We start from the raw sequence: 15023 nt of genomic DNA, 5'->3' as shown, positions 1-15023 counted from the left end.
AAGAAAAAAAAATTAGGAAAGCAACCACTCACAAGAAAGTTTGGCGCGGGACACGGCACCCAAAAAAAAAATAAATCAAAACTGCAATAAAGAATTTCACAAGAAAAGGACAAATCACGCGTGACGAAAAAGTCAAGCCTGAAGCATCGTATTACTTACTATTCACTTCCTTGCCTCCCCAGTTTTCTTTTTCATTAACCACCGCCCTCCCGCAACGCCAAACCCTAGACTTCAGAGTCGCTTGACCTCATCCTCGATGTGTTAGGTCCGTCGGTTGCTTTCGTCGGCTTGCTTCTTCGATCTGCGTCCTCTTTATGATTTCCTGCCGACCCTCCCTGCAACCCGACGGTCTCCCAGAACTCTCTGCCTTCATCGTTCTTCTCAACTAGCATCGCCTGGGATCTGGCCCAACAGTCTGCCGTCAGTGTCCTCGCCATCCCCAACTCTAACTTCGCCTCCAGTCTGATCGGTTTTCTTCTTTTTTTTAAGGAACCCTGCGTGTCCGAGTCGGCAGACACGCATGCTGATGACGTGTCCGGCGCGTTGTATCCGACACAGGTTGTTCTCCTGCAGCAGCAGTGTCGGTGCTTCTTAGGTCTTGGTCGGTCCTTAAGCACCCCCATTTTCCGAAGTAATAAAAAAAAAGGTGATGCGTCTCTGTTCTCCAGTGTAAGAATAAATCAACAAGAATATCAGGTGGGTCTTCTTGAATAACGAAGCCTTGAGATAAACAAAGAAAGGTACAGCGGGCTTCTCCTTCTCTCGAGCGGTCTTTACCAGCTAAAAACGAGCGCCTGGAGTTCTGCCCGGGTATGATGTTGATGCTGGTCTTTACTCAACGATCCAAAGAGATTGCAAAAAAACTAGGACCTGAGAGAGTTCTTTATCAAATCTGAAGCTGATAGCCGTTGCCGATCGTCGAAGTCCATCGTCCAATGGCTTCTTCGTCGGAACCCAAAAGGACTTACGACGTGTTCTTGTCGAGCTCCAGATATGATGAGATCGAGATCCCCGGTTTTTCCTCTCGTCTCGCCGCCGCTTTAGACGGGGCGAGAATATCCACTTTTGGTAGTAGTAAGGAACTGGGGAAGGAAGAGCACATGCCGCCGGCGCTTGCGAAGGTGATCGAGGAATCGCACATCGCGATCATCATTTTCCGCGGGGATTTCGCTTCGTCGATTTGCTGTTTGGAAGAGGTGGTAAAAATCATGGAGTGCAAGGAGCAAAGAGGCCTCAGAGTCTTTCCGGTGTTTTGCTTGATGGACCCCAGTGAAGTGATGTCACTGTACATGGAAGCTATGCATAGGCATGAATCCAAGTTCAGGAAAGATTCGCTGGAAGTGAGCAGATGGAAGGAAGCTCTTTCTGACGCGAGAAGGTTGTCCGGATGGCATTTTCGACCTAGGTAAGTTTGAGTGGACTTCATATTTTGTGCAAGAAATTGATCTTTACAAGTGAGTATAAATGCTCTCTGTAAAAAAAAGAAAGAAAGAAAGAAAGAAAGAAGGAAGGAATCGACACTCGCATGGTTGCAAGTATAAATGGTTAAAACTTGATCTAGCAATGGACAAAATGTTAAGTGGTGTTATTGCACTTACCCCATTTCTCTGGAAGGATTAACAATGTGCGCACTGCTTGATATACGGTAATTCGCGTGGATAGGCCGTATAAGGCAATGACCTCGTGCTTCGGGGTATTTAATAGTTTCGAAATTTTGACCTTCTCTCAAAGTCCTAATAGCTCTTTTCGATGAAGTGTGTGGATAAATCACATAGAACATTCAAAAGGAATAATAAGTAAATTATCGTGCATAAACTAAAAGGATATGAATCACTTGGATGACTAAAAGTTGAAAATTGAACTTGTTTTTGATTGGTGTGGAGCTCCTGGAGCTATTATTGGACTGAATGGGAATACATTTTGTTTTTGCTGTGACTATGTGAAAATCTGACGCCCTGCTTTGTCATTTGGCTTGTCAGTGATGATGAATCAGAGCTTTTACAAAACATTGTGAACGAAATCTCCAGATGTCTAAACCAAACACCTTTGCGTGTTGCTAGGCATCTGGTTGGGATAGATTCACGAGTGGATAAGCTGAAATCGATGTTAAACCTAGAGTCTGATGATGATGCTGTCATGGTGGGAGTATGGGGACAGCCTGGCATAGGAAAGACAGCTTTAGCAAGAGCTCTTTACTGTGCTATTTTTAGACAATTTGAAGGTTCATGTTTTCTGGAAAATGTTCGAGAAGCTTCAAAAGATTCCAAAGATTTAGTTCTGTTGCAAGAAAAATTACTATCTGAGGTTTTATCACTGCAACGTAGATCAGAAGTGTCCAGTCCCGATAGAGGTATTAATCTAATACGACAAAGACTTAACCACAAAAAGGTTCTCCTTGTCCTGGATGATGTGGATGACTTGCGCCAATTAAATGCTTTAGCAGGAGAAGGCATGTGGTTTGGTAATGGCAGTAGGATCATTGTTACTACAAGAGATGAACGTTTGCTAACTCGTCATGGGATTGCTCAAGATCATGTGTATGAAGTTAAAGCACTGAGTGACACCGAAGCTCGTTCGCTGCTTGAGTATCATGTTTTCAATAGGACTCGCCAAGAATTGGATGTCGGGAAAGATTTGATGGGTTATGTTATGAATTATGCTAGAGGCATTCCTTTGGCCCTTGAGGTGTTGGCGTTCCTGTTACGTAGTAAAAGATCAGCTAATAAAAGGGAAAGTACACTAGAGGAACTTTTTAAGAGTCCCTGGACAACCACAACCGTTAAGGACGTGCTCATGTTAAGTTATGGTAAACTAAGGGAAGAAGATAAAGAGATCTTTCTTCACATTGCTTGCTTCTTTAATGGTTGGAATAGTAAGTACGTAAAGAAAATTCTCCAGTGCTGTTTCCCGCCAGAAGTACAATTACAAACTCTCATTGATAAGGGACTACGAGTTCTCATTGACATGGCCCTTATAAGCATTGATGAGTGTGGAATCATAAGAGTGCTTGAATCGGCTCAATCCATGGGTATGGATATTGTGAAACATGAATGTCGCGATGATCCCGAGAGACGTAGCAGACTATGGCTATATGATGATGTTGTCCGTGTTCTGTCAAAAGACATGGTAAGACTTGCAAAGAAAATCAAAATTCTTCTCCTTGTCTTTTCGACTCTAATTACTGAACATGCATATCCTAAATAGTCTTGTATATACAGGAAGATTGTGCTGTAAAAGCCATAGTGTTGGAGCCACCTGAGCCAACAAAGACACATATCGGGTCTGATGCTTTTACAAAAATGAGCAGCTTGAAATTACTCATCGTGCGGAATGTGCATAATTCTTTTCAAGGTCCTATGTGTCTTCCTAATGGGCTAAGATTGTTTGAATGGGCTGGTTGGGCTCCCTCGATTCCAGAACTTTCCTCTTATCCAAAGGAACTAGTGTCCGACCGAAAAAAAAAACGAAAGGAATTAATGGGACTTGATACGATCACAGTGGTGCCAAAACAATCTCAGGTGAGTACATACACATTTTTTATTATCTACTTCATTTGTATAAGTATATACGTATTGTATGTACTAGTGCACCTACTTGGGTAACAAATATCTTTACGTGCAGAAAAATCGGCATTTGAAAAATTAAGTTTAAACAACATAAGTAAACATGAGTATACAAGCGAAAGAAAATATATTAATATATGTGGAGACACAGATATCTGAAGATTTATTTTTTTAACTCATTGCATTAAATTTCTAATAGTGGAATATGTGAGATAAAATAGAGTAACCAATTTCATGTCTCTGTCCGTGGATGTCTCTAACAATCGATAAAATCAAATCTACCTAGTGAATAAATTCAAAATGCAAATGTTCTATGAAAGCAGTCTCTCACTTCATTCTGATTGGGGGTGAACAAATCGGACCGACCGGATCGGGGCTGCCGGGGCTGGACCAAGACCGGTGGTCCGGTTCCCGGTTTTAGAGGGGCGATCCGATTCACGGTTCTTGAAATTGGAATCGGTTACCGGGCGGTCTGGTTCCCGGTTCCAAGGGCATAAAACCGGACCAGACCGGACCGTTCGGACCGGACCGATTAAATTTTTTTTTCTTTTAAAGTAACCCCGGGACACCTCATGGGATTGTATGGCAGAAACCTTCTGGGGTCATTGTACAAGGATCCCATTACAAGCTTTAGCCTTTATCAGAAATTTTCCGTGGAGCATCCTGATGTAAGTCGATTTCGTGTACTGGAAAGAGCCCACTTAATTTGCTCTCCACTTGGATATTCCTATAGTTCCTAACTCTCATAGTTTATCAGATTCTTTTACCTGATTCCAAGTCTATTGGTCAATAATTCTTAATGAACTCTCAATTTCATTTCACCATCCACCGAGCCGCATTCTTGGCACAAGTGATAAATCAACGCCTCATGGTACATGGCTTCCTAGGGTGGTATAAAAAAATTGAATGATGTCTATTGCCCTTTCAACAACAGAGGAAAATGATACAGTAGAGCCTTAGTATGGAGAGATGAAGGCTTGAGGATTTGTCATTGGTTCCTTGCAACTGCTAGGGAACCGGATCGGACCGACGGTTCGGTCCGGTTCGCTTTTCCCGAGATGGCCGGTCCGGTCCCTGGTTCTGAAAAATAGGAACCAGGACCACCGGTCCGGTTCCTGGTTCTTGAGAGGAACCGGAGCGGATTGTGAACCGATCATCCCTAATTTTGATTGTGTCGGTTGTTTTCATATAACTTTTTTTTTAATGTAATTTCATACAAAAATTGTACGATGATTGAATATAAAGGAATTGAAAACGGGACGTGTATAAAAGTAAAGACACCCAAGGAGTAGCTGGCTGAGTGCTCAAGAGCTTGTGAATTAAATAGATGGATGTATTTTTCCGCGTAATGTTTTTCCAAGTTTGGTTTCATGGTCTCTGCATGGCTTCAAAGAAAATTTGAGATAGCTATTATATGTAGTCTAAATCGGAATTAAGAAAATGTTCACTCCACTGCTTGTCACGTGCTATCACCTTGCTTCCATAGTTCGCACATGGCATGACACGTGGGTTAGTCTTTCACTTGCGACGTCGCCTACTGTCGCACTTTTACATCTCCAGGAGTTGAAGCTTTCCTGGTTTCCCTTTGGAGTCATTGCAGACCTCAGTTGCCACTGTTGAACATGTAATTGGCATTGACGATCGAGTGAAGGATGTAATCAAGTTATTGCAAGTAGAAGACGATAAGGTGCGAGTGCGCATTATTGGAATCCATGGAACCAGTGGAATGGGCAAGACAACTATTGCAAAGGCTGCATACAACCGACTCTCCTCGTATTTCGATAGTTGTAGCTTTCTTGCGGAGATTGGAGAAACAGCCAAAAATGGTGGTGGTATTCGGTTTATGCAGACTAAGTTGATATCTGATATTCTCAAGCGAGATGATGTCGATGTGGCTTCTTTTGAAGGAGGAATCATGTTTTTCCGGGATGTATTTCGCTGTATAAAAGTTCTTATTGTCCTCGACGATGTGGAAGACGAGTCTCATCTTCATGACCTTCTAGGAGACCAGCTAGACTGGTTTGGTCCTGGAAGTTGGATAATTGTTACTTCAGAAGATGGTGAAATTTTCAAAAAATATGTTTCTCGAGGCCTCGCTCATACTCTTGAGGTGAAAGGGATGGATAATGATCAAGCTCTTGAACTTTTATGGAAGCATGCTTCAGCAATCGACAGTTCAATACGTGACTATCTTCAATTTAAGAAGTACATTGGGGAACCTAAGGGGCCGGTTGGATTTGGTTTTCCCTACATTAAGCACGTTAGGGAAGCTACTTGGCAGGATCGATTTGCTATTGAATACATTGATAAGTCTCTTGAAACTGCGAGGCACATTATCGAAGCCACGGGGCAAGTTCCATTTGTCAGTGAAGTCATTGGTACATTTTTACGTGGAAAACAAATACTAGATTGGTGGAAGATAGAGGACTCGATAAAACCACGGAACTCTCTTGGGAGGAGTTTGAAGGATTGTAGGGAGATTTTGGAAATCTGTTATGAAGCATTACATGATAAGCAGAAAGAAATGTTTTGGGACATAGCGTGGTTTGCCAATGGCGTGGACAGCCGAGTTGCATTGTATATGTGGCCCGATCAAGATCTTTCCTCTTCTCCCCCTGTTTTGATGCCCCTTGCAAAAATTGGAGGAGACAACATGCTGTGGATGCATAGAATGTTGAAGGACCTCAGCAGAACTATGCATCAAGAAGGTGCTAACGATCCTGGAAGTCGCAGCAGACGATACATGCGCGTTGCATACCTGGAAGAGTTCAGCAAGAAAGAGGTTAAGCCTTTTGGTTCAATGGTTTGTTTTTCCTTCTGTAAAATGAAAGCCTTGACGTATGAGGTCTAATTTGTTATCAAGTTTTCCACTTATTTTGCCATCTATAGGTCTTCTTTGCATGAACGGAAAAGAAAGCACCTTAGTTCTTAGCAAAATTTGCCCATTGTGTTTAAATAGATTCGGATTGATTTGTTACTCCTGGCAAATGTAGGGAATGGAAGAGGTGGAAGCCCTTTGCTTTGACTTAAAAACTCTTGATACCCCTACATTTGAGGAAACCGTTTTCAAGAGCATGCCGAACATAAGGTTCTTGAAATTGGATCGTGCAAGTATGACTGGAAATTTTGCAAATGTATTTCCAAAGTTGAGGTGGCTTCGTTGGCAAGGGTGCCCGAGGGAATTCAAAGCAGCAGAATTTAGTCTGACAGAACTGGTGATTCTTGATCTTTCATGGAGCAAGGTCGTTGATGACTGGGGAGGTTGGACGTTGATGAAGGTGGTTTTCTATTTACGGCTCTAATGCATTTGTCCTGTTAATTATCTGGCAATTGAACTTGTGATTTTTTGTCTCCTATTTTACAGATGGAGCAATTGAAAGTCCTGAATCTCACCGGTTGCGCAGACTTACTGATAAGTCCGAAATTTTCTGGCTTCCTGAATTTGGAGATACTGATTCTAGAGCGATGCTCTCGGTTGGTCTATTTAGATCCTTCAATCGGTGATCTCAAAAAATTGCTTTGCCTGAATCTGAAGTCCTGCACTGAACTCAACCGGTTGCCTGCCGAACTGGGTGGCTTGGAAGCTTTGAAGGAGATACTCATTGATGGGACTTCAGTGGAAGAAATTCCTTTGAAAGGTTATTCAAAGGAACTTGAGACTCTTTCTGCCTCCAATTGCTTGTCATTGAATCTTCTCGATGGAGTTGGAGAGCTGGTGAAACTCCGACGCTTGTCATTGAGGAATTGTCATTGGATACAAGAACTTCCAGTGTCCATTGGCCAAAGCCCTTTAGAGGAGCTGGATATTTCGGGAACAGGCATTTTGGAATTGCCAGATTCCTTTCGTAATTTGCAGAGGTTGAGTGTGTTAAAAATGGACAGCTGCTTCATAAGCGAATTCCCTAGTTTTCTTTGGCTTCTACAGAGCCTTGAAGAAATACATGCCTCCTTGTGTAGGAATTTGGAAGGGGGGATTCCTGGAGACATTTTTAGGCTAAAAAATTTGAGAATCTTGAGGCTGCGAAATTCTGCTATTTCCAGCCTACCTCGTCAAATCGAGTTTCTTTCCAAGCTGGAGACTCTTGATGTACTTCACTGCGACATGCTTCATGAGTTGCCAAAACTTCCCTCTAGTTTGGTTATTGTGCATTTGAGTCCAAAATTGAAGGAAAAGGTGTCTCACCGTTTCGGGAGGTGTTGTTTCATCACTGTGTAACTTGGATGACAAGGTCATTGAAATTGGTCTTGCGAGGTGGTAGGGATGGCTATGTTTCTATGATCGAATTCCAGGCAAACATGAAGCGCATTGATACGGGAGGTAGATCATTGCTTGCTAGTCAAGAAGATAGCAAGTTACAAATTTTATTTCTGTAGGACAAGTATTTATATTACTATGAAATTCATGACAAACTTAGTTAATGGAGGCTACTATTATCCTTTTTGTAGTGATGAATATTGTATATGTTACTAAGAAAAGAAAAAGGAATTTTTCGGAGTCTCAATCGCACACGAAAAGACATAAGAACTCTTTAATGAAAATGGAAAAGAGGCCGCCTGCAATTCAATAATAAAAGACATATTAAAGCAAATAGTTGGTGGCTCGGGCATTTCCATTTTGCATATTTTTGAATCATTAATGATCCATTAATATAAGGTGTTATGTACGAGAAAGACGAGATATGCATAACTTGTTCTATAAATTTGTGAAAAGTGTCATATCTTATGAAGTTCTAAGATTAGTGTGGTATAAATGAATGCCATAATATGGAGTTTCATGAGAACATGAAATATCCATAAAAATGGATGAATGTATTAAAAGTGTTGCCAAAGTGTTAGTGAGTTTTAAAGCTTTTAAAAAGTGTAATCAATTTCTTTAATTAACACCTTTCATCTTGACAAATAAATAATGCTAATAAATTTTAGGAATTTACTGCATCAACTTGACAAGCTTTAAGGCTTGATTGCATTTTTGAAAGATTTAGAATTAAATTGAACTTTTGTGATAAATTTTAAGATTTGATTGGACTTTTTAAAAGATTTAGGATTGAATTGTATTTTTGTGACAACGTTTATGATTTACGATGCACTCATTCCCACAAAAAAATGACCTTTGATATATAATAATGAAATCCTTATTTGAATTAAGTCTATTCAAAAAGTAAAAAATAAAACTAAGACAAACATAAAATGATCTTTTTTTCTAGCAGCGAGCCCCATGGCCTAGATCCTGAGGATCCACCGCCCTAAAAAGTTGTTTGTCGGTTCGTGGCCGTGCAATAATCGGGTCCCACTAATCTATACTCTTCGCTACTTTTGTCGGCCACAGAGAAGCTGGTGTCACTCTGGACTGTCCGAACAACGTGGTGGGACCCGGTCTTCTGTAATTTTTTTTTTATTACTTTGGAAAAAGGGGGCGCTTAAGGAACGGACCAAGACTTCCAATGAGACAAATCGAATCCAATGAAGTGTGATGAAAATGATCGTCCTATGTGCTAATCCAAAATCACCACAAAAAAGCTCATATATTCATTCTGAGCAATAAAAGAAAATCAAATTTATTTTTTTTTTTGGTAAAGATCAAAGTTACCTCTTTTAACCCACCACGGGCATGTCGTGTTTGGTGAGCTTTGAGCTCTTTGGCCTTAAGGCGTAAGCTGGTCGAAGGTTCAAAACTCTCTCAATGCGTTTCTTGAACTTAAGTGGGGGGCCCTTGCTGGTGGGCTGCGGGGCTAGCCTCCCTCCAGGTATAGTCGCCGTCGGAAAGGGTCTTCGCCGCCCTTCGGGTGGTGGTGAGTTGACTCGATTACGACTGGTGGATCCTGGATTATCAAAAAAAAAGTTACCTCTTTAATCCTTGACATATAAATAACCTCATGAGAAGCATGGAAAACAATAACTTTAGCATATTACCCTTTTAAGGAATAAATCTAAAGCATCTTTATTTTGGCCGGAAAGATGTCATGATGCAAGAGGATCACAATTGTAAAGTCTGAGAAAAGTCATCAAATGTGTTTATGTAATTATTTGATTTAAATAATAAATTGGGAAGAAAAATGATTTTTCAGAATAAAAGTTTTATATAGTTATGAAACGCGTTCTAATTCTCTAAACTCTTCCATAAAATAGAATTAAAAAAATTGATTATAATCAAAATCTCTTTTTTGAAATAGAAATGTTACCAAACAGGACTTCAAGTACTGCGATTTTTCAAAGTTCTAACATTGTTAATTATGCCGTGGGATATGGTTAGTACCTATTAGATATTTTCGTGGACGATTAAGCATCATGTTATTAATAGATCTAACACCATTTTCTGCTGGCGCGCTTAATTGTGTGAGTAATTGTAAATCTTTTGAGTGGTCATGTTGTAAATTACCATACAGTAAGGAAAAAAAAAACAGGGAAAATTCCAATTAAGGGCCTCAAGTGGCCTGATTTTTTCAAAAAAGGGCCCAAATTGGACTTTGTTTCGAATAAGGGCCTAAAGTGCTCTTTTTGTTTCAAAAAAGGGCCTGGCCGAAGGGTATTTCTGTCTTTTACTCTTTTTTACAATTTTATCTTTTTTTTTTCTGCTTTCATTTTCTTTTCATTTTTTCTTTTCCTTTTTTTCTTTTTCCCCTCTCCTCCACTCTCCCAGCCACGGTCCACCATTGACGAAGCACTCCTCTCTTCCTCCTCCATAGTGCACCGCTGCCACCGGTGCTCCGATTCCATGGAAACGCCCCCCGCCGCGTCAGCATTTCCCCTCCTCCATGAAAAGCGAGCTCAAAGACCTCTCCCCCACTGCCTTGCCGACAAGGACGACTACCCGCTCCCCAAGCCGGAGCCGGAGGCTGACGTCGGAGAACCTGGCCGAGCTCAAGAAGCGGTTCGCTGCGTACATCCACCGCAACGCCTACGACAGCATGGGCCACAGCGAGCTCACGCTGCTGGAGAAGCTGCTCCTCGGCATCGTGATGGCCGTGCTCGTGCTCGTGCTCGTGCTCGTGCGCGTTGTCATGGTGCTGTCGATGCTGGTGGTGTACTACCTGATCTGTAGGGCCTGCATGCTGCTCAAAGCGCTGAACCGGGAGGAGCAGGGGGAGCAGGAGGACGACGCACACATGGGAGGGTGGAGGAGGAAGGTGATCGTCGCGTGCGGAGGACTATGCGCCCACCCGAGATGGCCCCTGGTTTTCCTCTCCCCTGCAGCGCCTGTATATCTATCTTATTCCTCTTACTGTTTACTTCCCACCACCTCTCTCTCTCTCCCCCAACTTCCATCTCATCTCAAAGCTTTCCTTTTATTTTTTTTTTTCTGCTTACTCTTTCCTCCTCCATCCGATTCGTCGCCTACCCATTGATCGTCGTCACGAGACGAGGCTCCACGTACGTTCGTCTAAGCAACTGGGTCGTCTTCAACGTTGTGGGTCCACGTGTTTTAACGAAGTTATCACTTTGGTTTTTGGTTCGACTCAACACGGTTCTTTAGTCCCTTGTATCGTTGAACAATTCGTAATAGTCTTCTGCAGCTGATCGACGCGGGAAAAATCTCAGCTTGAGTTGAAGCATCGAGATGAAAATCGAGGTTTCTAGAACCTCTTGCGATTGCTCTTGACCAGCTCGCGACATTACTTCTGAGAGAGGTAGGTAGTGATTGGAAACGAGTTTCGAATGAGGATAGGGGCGACGTTGGTGGATCAGGGCATGAACGGAACGTTGGTCGGGCACGTGAATCATAGCAGGGTTGGGTATATCAATGGGGTTATCAGGAGGAAGAGGTGCACCAGGAGGATCAAGCGACACCGCGTTGTGCAGTTCCCGATGGCCCTCTAAGATCTGTTCCTCGCTTGCCGGGATATCTTCAAAGGCCCCGGCACGGTCCCTTCCCCAGAGGAGGGTGTTGTCTCGAGCCATGCTCTTCTTTTTGGGAGGATTGCAGGTGGACGTCAATGGTGGACCGTGGCTGGGTGAGGGGAGGGGAGGGGAAAAAGAAAAAAAGGAAAGGAAAAATGAAAAGAAAAGGAAAGCAGAAAAAAAAGAAGATAAAATTGTAAAAAAGAGTAAAAGACAGAAATACCCTTCGGTCAGGCCCTTTTTTGAAATAAAAGGAGCACTTCAGGCCCTTAATGAAGTCCACTTTGATCCCTTTTTTGAAAAAATTAGGTCACTTGATGCTCTTAATTGGAATTTTCCCAAAAAAACACAACGAACTTCTCAGAGGCTGGGGACGAAGTTTCGAGGAAGCCAGCCTAGATCACGAGAATCCGTCACCACAAAGTCGTTTGTCGGTTCGTGCGATAATGGGGTCCCACTCGTCTACAATATTCACCACTTTTGTCGGCCACAGAGAAAGTCGTGTCACTCCGACAGGCCGAATAACGCCGGGGTACGCGGTTTTCAATAAAAATAAATCCACGTGTTCACACCTTGTAAGTCTGGGTCTAGACATGGCCAATCCGGAATCGGAGCTTGAAATCAATCTGTTGACCAAGCTCACGGTTTCGATTCGTTTTTAAAAAGAAAAAAGAAAGATAGAAGGCTCGAGGAAAAAAGTCATTGAACCTAGGAACCGGCGGTTCTATCTTTTTTAGGAACCGGAACTGATTACCTCTATCTGGATTTATTGGCAAGTCATCTCAAAAAAATAAAATAAAAAAATAATCAAATAAATATTTTTATAATTATATCAAATTAATTTAATTTAATTCAAATTCACATATGAAAATGACGTGAGTGAAAAGGAGCGTTATTTAATTAATTTGTCAGACCTAAACTTAACCCTAAAAATAAAAATAAAATAGAAATCGAATGTAGACCGTCCGTCACGAGCGCTAGGATAACACTCGCTTCTCTTCCATTATAAATCATCTTTGTCGTTTTACCAAAGAAAAAAAATTAGGAAAGCAACCACTCACAAGGACAGTTTGGCGCGGGACACGGCACCCAAAAAAAAAAAAAAATCAAAAACTCCAATAAAGAATTTCTCAAGAAACTCAAGACTGAAGCATTCACTTCCATGCCTCCCCGGTTTTCTTTTTCATTAACCTCCCCCACATCAGACAAGTTGGCCCATGAGGGAGCTTTGTGAGGTTTCTTAAAAGCAAACTGCGCTTTTTCCGGATCCCTGAGAACGTGTGAATGGCCAAGAGATAATGTTAGGTATACTCAAATTGGTTCGCAAAATTGAATTACGTGACAAACTATAATTTTTTTTTGTCAAATATGAGTTCCATATTCGAATGCTCACTTAGGGTGCGCATGAAAATACTTTAGAAATTGCATTTCTCTACCGTAAGCTCATCCGATAGAGAAATGTGTTTGATAAAAATCCGATTAAAATAGAAATTCGTTTGATAAAAAAATTAATTTCTAGTATGATTTTTCACTTCTGATATGATTTTTCGTCAATTTTGAGAAGTAAAAAATTTTAACTTCTTGGCTCCGGAATCACTTTTTGGACCACACCCGTCCCTACCGACCATCGTTGCTTTGATCGCTGGCCGTCGACCACAGCCTCCGTAGCCACCGTCGACCGCCGTCAATCGCCGCGACCATCACCGCCGCCGACCACCATTACTGTGACCGCCGGCCACCTACCATAGCCGCCGCGGCCACCGCCGACCACCGCCACCGTCGACCATCGCCGTCGAATATTTTGTTAATAATAATTTTTCTAATCAGAAGTCAATCCGGAGTAGAAGTAGAAAAATTAACTTCTACTTATGAGGAGAAGTAGAGAAATCAACTTCTGATGAGAAGTTGATTTCTCATGGAGAAGTGTTTTCATGCGCATCCTTATAATCTAGCACATTATTTACATACCAATTTTTATATTTGACAGTGTTCCTTGTTGGCTTAGCTAGTGAAGGCAAGACGTGAAATTCAAGTGTGCAATGATTTCATAATTTTATCGTTTTAATCGAGAAAATGTTTGGTATTTTGTTGTAACTTATCATCAAAATATAGTTAGGGAAAGTATTTTTTGAATATTGATTTTTCGGACTTTCACTTGTTTTGTTCGTAAAAAATGACGAGCCAATGGAAAACACTTTCCGGAATTCTCCTCTTAAATTTTTTTAATAATTTATTTCTTTGTTTTATTATTATATTATATTACGTTTTCTTCTTTTAATATTTTCTTTTTTTCATTTCAATATTAAATATCTTATTTTATTTTATGTTTTCCTTTTCCCTTGGCCGGTCACCGGCCCACAAATAGCCGATGACAAGCCATTGGCGCGACTCAACAAGCTTGGCCTTGAGCTTGCCGGATCTAGCCTCGCGGTCGACGGATCTAGAGCTCGAGCTTGCCGGTCACGCCCGTGGCCCGTCATCGAGGCTCAACGGCCGGCTGAAGAAGAAGGGAAAAAAAATGAAAATAATTTTAAAATATGATTTTTTTTCCTATATAAAGTCATGAAGTTGAAATTATTTTCTAAATAAGATTCAAACACCAGAGAACATTTTCAGCCACATTTCACCAAACAAATGAAAACTAATCTTTTTTCTGAATAGTGATTTTTTCCAGAAAATGTTTTACTTAATCACGAAGTTTCGTCTGAAACAAACGCACTCTTAATGTTGTGTCAATGAGGTTGGTGTATACATATTGAGCATGATATTTTTCTTTAATCTTTTGGACAGAAATTTTCTATTATGTGAGACATCGGTTAAAAAAGTTGTCGATCCTACTTTTTTAAATTGGGTAATCTATATATACACACACGTACGTTTAGCGTGAAGACAAATACGCCACTTTGCAAAAAGTGTTTAACCCTAATCATAATGGCTCGCTACTCTGCCTCTGCCCACTCGCTCTCGGCGCTATGTTCTGCCTCTTTCCCTCTCGCCTCTCGGAATCGACATTGCGAGGAGGAGGAGGAAGAGGAAGAGCCAATGCAAAGACCGGGGAGGAGAGAGGGTGAGATTACAGACGGTGGTCGAGCAAGGGGACGAAGAGCAGAGGGGTTCACCATTCTTCGCATCATTCCTTTTCGGCAATAACTTCTCGCATCGCTTTCTCTCAACAGCTTCAAAGGTTGAAAAAAGAGCCAACTTTTTGAGGATGTTGTTCTGTTCTTGGTACTTTGTTCTGGGGATTCGGTTTTCCGGTGCACTCGTTCCCACAAAAATTGACCTTTGATATATAATAATGAAATCCTTATTTGAATTAAGTCTATTCCAAAAGTAAAAAATAAAACTAAGACAAACATAAAATGATCTTTTTTTCTAACTGAATTGCAATGCAAACATTTTTCTTAAAACTTTTGATGCATGTTTGAGACAAATATCTATTTTTGTAATTTCAAAGTAACGGGTGTAATTTATTCCGTTTGATAATTTGCATAAGTAAAAGAAAAAAATTAATGGACCTTCTTATATGTTAAGAAAAATTACTTCTTTTCTCGAACGTGTTTCAGCTGCCAAGCCGAGACTTCCAATGTCACTCTGCTTTACATTTACCTCCGTTGCCCACCC

At 41.3% G+C, this 15023-nt stretch overlaps 1 protein-coding gene across 2 annotated transcripts; it reads left to right on the top strand.

Annotated features, from left to right (window-relative positions):
* Positions 1-879: 879 nt before the first annotated feature.
* On the top strand, positions 880-7805 carry LOC115756620 (disease resistance protein RPV1-like). Of its 2 annotated transcripts, none has more exons than XM_030696467.2 (7): positions 880-1405; positions 1980-3126; positions 3219-3518; positions 5164-5768; positions 5892-6345; positions 6557-6841; positions 6928-7805. In XM_030696467.2, exons 1-7 carry the CDS (start codon positions 936-938, stop codon positions 7777-7779), a joined length of 4113 nt encoding a protein of 1370 aa, XP_030552327.2. In that variant the 5' UTR covers positions 880-935; the 3' UTR covers positions 7780-7805. The 2 variants fall into 2 exon arrangements, with proteins under 2 accessions (XP_030552327.2, XP_048132054.1); XM_048276097.1 differs by having other exon boundaries at positions 5164-5793; positions 5845-6345.
* Positions 7806-15023: the final 7218 nt, after the last annotated feature.

This window comes from Rhodamnia argentea, chromosome 3 (genome assembly GCF_020921035.1).
Source record: "Rhodamnia argentea isolate NSW1041297 chromosome 3, ASM2092103v1, whole genome shotgun sequence".
Taxonomy (NCBI): domain Eukaryota; kingdom Viridiplantae; phylum Streptophyta; class Magnoliopsida; order Myrtales; family Myrtaceae; genus Rhodamnia; species Rhodamnia argentea.
The sequence above is the reverse complement of the archived record's forward strand: the minus strand, read 5'-3'. Positions and strand labels throughout refer to the sequence as shown.

What these genes read in the sequence shown, in the direction of transcription:
- LOC115756620 (XM_048276097.1), top strand. Translation starts at nt 936, where the DNA reads ATGGCTTCTTCGTCGGAACCCAAAAGGACTTACGACGTGTTCTTGTCG. An exon ending in GGATGGCATTTTCGACCTAG is followed by an intron (nt 1,406 to 1,979) that starts GTAAGTTTGAGT and finishes TTGGCTTGTCAG; the next exon opens with TGATGATGAATCAGAGCTTT. An exon ending in GAGGTTGGACGTTGATGAAG is followed by an intron (nt 6,842 to 6,927) that starts GTGGTTTTCTAT and finishes CCTATTTTACAG; the next exon opens with ATGGAGCAATTGAAAGTCCT.